Source organism: Sinocyclocheilus grahami, unplaced genomic scaffold, assembly GCF_001515645.1.
Source record: "Sinocyclocheilus grahami isolate Dianchi unplaced genomic scaffold, SAMN03320097.WGS_v1.1 scaffold1478.1, whole genome shotgun sequence".
NCBI classification, from domain to species: Eukaryota; Metazoa; Chordata; class Actinopteri; order Cypriniformes; family Cyprinidae; genus Sinocyclocheilus; species Sinocyclocheilus grahami.
In genome coordinates, this window is record NW_015506657.1 from 137089 (window position 1) to 144456 (window position 7368).

At 35.6% G+C, this 7368-nt stretch overlaps 1 protein-coding gene across 1 annotated transcript in view; it reads left to right on the plus strand.

The window, feature by feature from the left end:
• LOC107570564 (cGMP-dependent 3',5'-cyclic phosphodiesterase-like) overlaps positions 1 to 5197 on the plus strand; it is a 115091-nt gene extending 109894 nt beyond the window's left edge. The window contains exons 22-26 of the mRNA XM_016256796.1: positions 64 to 176; positions 256 to 294; positions 2677 to 2783; positions 2875 to 3982; positions 4317 to 5197. Coding sequence (XP_016112282.1) covers positions 64 to 176; positions 256 to 294; positions 2677 to 2783; positions 2875 to 3109 — 494 coding nt within the window. The 3' untranslated portion in view covers positions 3110 to 3982; positions 4317 to 5197. The remainder of the gene's footprint in view (positions 1 to 63; positions 177 to 255; positions 295 to 2676; positions 2784 to 2874; positions 3983 to 4316) is intronic.
• The last annotated feature ends 2171 nt before the right edge of the window (positions 5198 to 7368 follow it).

The following is a 7368-nucleotide window of genomic DNA, read 5'->3' on the forward strand; positions in this document are numbered from 1 at the left end:
TGTGTGTGTGTGTGTGTGTGTGTGTGTGTGTGTGTGTGTGTGTGTGTGTGTGTGTGTGTGTAGCTGGTTATAACCCGAGGAGTCAAGCCCATCGCAGTCTGCTGCTGTGCCTCCTCATGACCTCCTGTGACCTCTCAGACCAGACCAAGGGCTGGAAAACCACCAGGAAGATCGCGGTACGAGTCCTGAAGCTCACAGACTCATGAGTTCAGCCAAACACGGTCTCTCTCTCACTCGTCTGTGTTTGTTTCGCAGGAGCTGATCTATAAAGAGTTCTTCTCTCAGGGGGATCTGGTGAGTTAAACCTCACTGTTGTTTGTGTTTCAGAGACATTTCTATCTGTGCTGCTAACCTGGTTTGATCAAAGACACTCGTTTAATTACCTTCCCAGCAGCATGTGACCAACTTTCAATGTGTAAATAACAATGGTTGTTTCAATATTAAACAATAAATAAATAAATAACATATATAATACTAAATGGTTGTAAAAAGGTTAACAAGACACTTAAGCAAATGTTAAAATCTTATCAAAATGTAAGAAATATCAACATTTTCAATTTGCAAAATTGAAACAAATTTCTGTGATCCAAAGAGTTTGATTCACCAAATTAATGTTGAAACACTGCCTGGTTCCATTATTCACTTAAAAAAATTTTTTTTTTTAAATAATAAAAAAAAAATAAAAAGCTGAGATGTAAAATAAATAATAAATATTTGAGATTACACTGGAAAATATTTATTATTTGTTGTACATTTGTTTTTTTATTTTAACACACACACACACACACACACACACTCTCTCTCACACACACACACACACACACTCTCACACACACACACACACACACATGCACACACACACACACTCACACACACACTCTTTCTTTATAAAAGACTTTATTTCCAAGTTTAACCCCGTACAGCCTGACAGCCAGACTCAGACTAAACAAAAATATGAATTTGCTGCAGATGTTGATATTTATATGATGAAATTCTGATGCTTGTGATGTAAATCAGTGAGATGTTTATAACAGTACAGCACATAAAATGATCTAAATATCAGCGGTCACTCTATATCTCCAGTAATCAGTCTCAGTAAGATGAGAATGAAATGCTCCAAACATATAATGCAGTGATTGAGAGCTGAAGAAATAAAGGCTCCTCAGAAGATGTGAGATGTTCTGGAGGCTTGTGAAGATCATTCCTCCGCTGAGGAACAGTGAAAGTAAAGCTTCTGGAAACAAACGCTCCTCAAAAGATCCTGAGGATCAGATTTGAGACTCTAAAACATGATTGATGGAGAATCAAGTAAAGCTGAGCTGCTTCAGTCCAGTAAGTGTTCATCTGGAGATATTACTGACGTTATTCTGACCTTTACTTGATCAAAACCAGTCCAGATCTGACACGAGAAGCGTTTCTACAATTACACTTTTACTGGATAAAACACTGTAAACTCTCAATCAGAGACAGAAGACGTGAGGAGATCGAGTGAAACAGGTTTAACAGCACATATAGAGGCCTTTATGTATCAGATATGCTACAGTAGTGCTACAGGGTTAACATCCATCCATTCAGAGACGTTAATGAAGGATGTGAATATGCCTCTAGGTGGCGCAGCGGAGTCTAAGTGTGTGACCTGGTTCTGGATGTCTTTGCCGATGAAGAAGTCTGTGACGTGCTCCGGCAGAAGGTTCTGCAGCAGCAGTCTGTTGACGTTCTTGGTCGTCTCCATTTCCTCCGTCTCTTTATTAAAGCACTTCTCCAGCAGGAACTCCGTCCGAGAGCCCAACTCGTCCTGCATCACAGTAAACACTCAGATTACTCCAGAGACACGGCGTGAGGTCTGCTCAAGTGGGAGGCTTTTTCCTTTAGCTACTTCCAACAAAACACAAAGATGTGTGGCCGAGAAGCATTCCACTAAAATTATTTTGTGGTTTTGTTATTTTGAGGTATAAAACTGAGGTGTTACTTCATCTACTATAGATTTAAAAAAAAATGTGTGTGTGTATATGTAGATTTTTTTTATTTTCCATTTTTAGTAATTTTTGTTATGTTTTTATCATTTTTTCCCCCGTTATATTTATTTCTGAAATAATTAAATAATGAAGTCATTTTCAGTTTTACTTTAGTTTCAGTTTTAGTGTTTACTTTAGCACATCAAGTTAGACTAAATGAAAATGAGAAATGTTGGTGACTAGCTGAAACAAAATAATTTAATGTTTTTTATATATTTTAATTAAGTTTTTTGTTAAGTTTTTGTGTTAGTTTCAGGTTTTTTTTGTAGGATAATGAAGTTTATCCTGAATAATACAATTAAAAGTTTTTATTTTTTTTATCTCGGCTCTGCTATGCAGAGTACATTTTGTATGATTTATATACTATTATAGTTTTTGTTAATATTTAGAATTGGATTTTTTAATATATATATTTTCTGTTTTAATTTGAATTTTGGTCAAAGTTTTAACATAATTTTGTTGCATGTTCCTATTAGTTAAAATAGCTATATATTTAATATAAGTTCTCATTTATTTAGTTTGACTTATTTTAGTACTTAAACTACTGAAAATCTAACTCTAAACTCTCAATCAGAGACAGAAGACATGCAGGAGATTGAGTTTGATCATTGAGAGGCCTTAGAAGTTCATGATACACCTGACTCTGTTCTTGTGTCTTCAGGAGAAGGCGATGGGAAACAGACCCAGTGAGATGATGGACCGTGAGAAAGCCTACATCCCTGAACTCCAGATCAGCTTCATGGAGCACATCGCCATGCCAATATACAAGTCAGAGAATCACTCATTTCATGCATGTGACGCTGGTTATTCAACAAGACCAGCTTTAAGAGTTTAGAGTAACTCTGGTGGTTTTTTTCAGGCTCCTGCAGGAGATTTTCCCGCGTTCGGCCGAGCTTTACGAGCGCGTGGCCGCCAACCGCGAGCAGTGGGCCAAAGTCTCGCACAAGTTCACCATCCGCGGACTGCCGAGCAACAACTCGCTGGACTTTCTGGACGAGGAGTTCGAGCTGCTGCAGTCTCAGGGCGCCTTCGGAGACGATTCGCACCGCATGAACGGTTGCCTGGACGACGACTGTGACAAACACAACCAATGACGCCGCTAGGCCAAAGGTCACCGGACGGAATCCGTCTTGGTAAAATTCCGTAGTTACCGACGGGGCTTTGAGGAAAGGTTCATCGTCACCTTTTTGCCGTTGCTATGGAGACGGGTTTTGCTCAATGAAGAATGATGGATGGTGTTGCGCGGTCGGCGGAGTGTGTAATGTTACCCAAACATTTGGACTGAAAAAAGTTATTTTCTCAGTGGTTTAGCTATTACAACGCCCCGTTGTAATAGCTAAACATATTTGATTTTAAATGAAACAACTAATTGTATGAAACGTAACAAGTCCAGCAGCCCAGTGTTACATTTTTAAAAGCTGTAGCAAATACAGGTGTCTAGTGTTACATGTTTAGAACTTGTAACAATTCCAGCTGCCTGGTGTTACAGTGTAAACAATTTTAAACTTGTGGCAATTCCAGGGTCCTGGTGTTACATTTTTCCAACTCATAACAATTCCAGCTGCATGGTGTTACATTTTCACAACTTGTAACAGTGTAACACCTGCTGCTGGAATTGTTACATTTTTAACACTTTGTAAACATTCCAGAAGCCTGGTGTTACACTTTTAGAACTCGTAACAATCACAGCTGCCTGGTGTTACAGTGTTACATTTTTGAAACTTGTGACAATTCCAGCAGCCCGGTATTACATTTTTAAAACTCATAACAATTCCAGATACCCAGTGTTACATTTTTTAAACTTGTAATAATTCCAGCTGCCTGGTGTTATATTTTTACAACTTTTAACAGTGTAACACCAGCTGCTGAAATTGTAACGTTTTTAACACTTTGTAGCAATTCCAGCAGCCTGGTGTTACACTTTTAGAACTTGTAATAATTCCAGCTGCCTGGCGTTACATTTTTAGGTAACACTTTATTTTAAGGTGTCCTTGTTACACGTTACAAGTACTACATGTACTACAATTAATTATGCATAATTACATGCAAGTAACCCTAATCCAAACACTAACCATGTAGTAAGTACATGTAGTTAATTAATATTACTCAGTACTTATATGTATAATTACACTGGAACAAGGACACCTTAAAATAAAGTGTAACCCATTTTTACAACTTGTAACACTGTAACACCAGCTGCTGAAATTGTTTTATTTTTAACACTTAGTAACAATTCCAGCAGCCTGGTGTTACACTTTTAGAATTTGTAATAATTCCAGCAGCCTGGTGTTACACTTTTAGAATTGTTTTGAAGTAGTTGTTATTTTGTGACACATCCAAGAAGAAGCTCATTTAAATACTACAAAGAAAACTAAGCCACTGTTTTCTTTTCTGCGTCCTTAGCCATTTACAGAAATTGTCAGACGAAACAGATCTTTGGATAATTAATCTTTTGCTTTCAACCAATTTCGCCCCTCAGACATCAGTTGTCCCTGTTTACACAGAAAAACGCAACGCAACAACATTTCTCCATTCCCGAAATCCCAAAACCCAAAACAATCATTGAAAACTTCAGTCAAGCGAGCAGTGGCTGGTGGCCAGAGAGAGATTAGAGCGCGTGCGTGTGTGACGACAGGCGTGAAAACACACGGCCCCCGGAGACCTTCTGAGACATCTGCTGGTTTCAGACGTGTCCATCCGGAACTGAATCTGTACATATAGTTGTGTGTTTTAAAGGGCTACGCGGCCCTCACACTTTTCTTTCTCAGGATGGCAGAATGTGTGCGTCAAATGGATCTTGCCTTACAAATGTTTGCGTTGCCTTCCTGAGTGACTTTAAAAAGAGATCTATGTTTAAAAACGTTCAGCCTATCAATGTACAGCTCTGCAGCTACATGGATATATAGAGATGTCTGTTTGCTGTGTGTAAATGTGTGTTTGCACAGGTGTGACTGTAAGTGCATTTGCCAAAATCTGCAAAGGTCAGAAAAAAAGAGTGATGTCAGTTTGCTTGTACTAGCTTCTCCCACACGGGTCGCTAACATTAACCTGTCAATTTCACCAAAACTCATTCATATTTCTCAGCAAAATCAAAAGAATTAAATAAGTTATATTAAATTTTATGATTAAAATTTTTTAAGACCATTATCATTGTAACATTAATTATATGTCCTTACATTTTATTTTTTAAATTCATTACAGCATATATATATATATAATGTTTAATTTCCATTACTGTCATAATGTTAAAATTTTAATGGTCTTAAGAAAAGTCTTCATGCTAATTTTTAAGATTTTTTTTTTTGTATTATATATTTTTTAGACGACTTTTTGTTTGTTTTTTTTTAAGATTTTTTTTTAATTTATATATTTTTTAGATTACCTTTTTTTTTTTGTGGGGAGGTTTTATTTAGATGACTTTTTTTTAAGATGACTTTTTGCGTTTGTGTTTGTTTTTTTTTAGATGACTTTGTGTTGTGTGTGTGTGTTTTTTTGACATTGACCCTGGGGAAATTATACTGATGTTTGGCTTTAAAGAAATGCACCTCTCTTGCTCTGGAGATTAACGCAAAACACAAACGTTCACCTGCTGTATCCATCAGCCAGAGATCCAAACACAAACCTTCATTCTTCATGATTAACCAAGACTTACTCGAGATGCATTCAGGAAAAACTCCGCTTTTCCTGAAGCATGTGTTTTACATATTCACGATAATTCGGCAGTCCAAAGTTACAAATAAAATGTGACCATGTGAGGGGATGTTAGTGATTTCTGGCTTGGAACATTTAATTTTTCTAACAACTTCTGCTGTATTTGAAAGAAAAAATATATTTAATGCAGGCAGTCAAATAATTGAAATGCTTTCTTATAGAGTTTCCATTGTATTTTAAGTTAATAATTATTAGATATGATACTATTGTTTTCTTGTGCAATAAGTGGTTTTTGCGTTGCCTTGTGTACATAACATCCATTTCTAAATTATTACTTTTTACACACACACTTTGATTTAATGAATCTATTTTCTGGTATTTGTACTCGTTTGTACCTGTAGGTGACGGTAAATTGCATTGTTTTTCTTTGGTTTGGAATAAAAACATTCAGAGTTCTGGTTGAAGAATAAAAATATTTCTTGATGTTTATGAAAGAACACCCGATGAAAGACATTGCTAATACTGTACAATAAAGTTAATTTTTTAACTACATTAGTAAACATGAACTAATAATGATCAATACTTCTACAGCATTTAAGCCAATTTCGACATTATTCACAAATATAGTTTTAAAATCAATAGTGAAAAAGCTTCTCTTAACATCAACCGCAGAAGAAAATTACAAATGCATTGAATCAAAAGCCATTTTCACTCAGAAATTGTTACATTTCACAATAATTGCAAAGAAACTGCAAATAAAACATCAATGTTTGACGTACAAAGACTGAAATATTTTGTTTTAATTAAAAAAAAATATTCCAATTATTTTTTCTTTATTTACAACTTAGAAAAATATTTACAGAATTTAATAATTTCAGCATTTATGAATATATTTTTCAAGTCAAGCTCAAAGCATCTTAGTGTTAGGTGAACATTCGTTAACTACAGTAGTTAACATTAACAACAACAACAAAAGATTGCTAATAAATTACACATTTACACAAAAAAGGCAAGTAGCACATTCAATTAAAAATAATTTAAGTACAAAGATTAAAATATGATTTTCCAGTAAAACATACCTTAATATTCTGTTCTATTTATAACTTTTAAAATCAAGTATCTGTTAAAATTAATGCATCAACTAACAAACACTGAACTTTTTTTTAGATCATTAAATGCTGTTGCTCCTGTTGGCTAAAGCATTAATGTTCATAAATGAGACTGTATTGTACAGTATTACAGAACTACATGAAATGAGAACATCTCTGGTTTAGTGATTTAGAGCTGAATGCTGTTCTGTCTGGAGACACACGCGTGTAGATACTGTACAGATCATTGTGTCTTTAGCTTACATGAGGATTATGAATGAAAATATAAATTATAAAAAAAAGGTTTAGTTCAAATAAACTCTTGGCATCTCAGTCGAAAAAAACCATCACAAATATGTCATTCATTTAGTTTTTATTCAGTGCTGTAAAAATAAATATTTCAAACATTTAAAGTCATTCTCACAAAAAAGCAAGACACACACACACACACATACATGCATGCACACACAAACACTCACACGCTCTCTCACACACACACACACTCGCTCTCTCTCACACACACTCACACTCTCTCTCCCTCACACACACACACTCGCTCTCTCTCACACACACACACTCGCTCTCTCTCACACACACTCACACTTTCTCTCTCT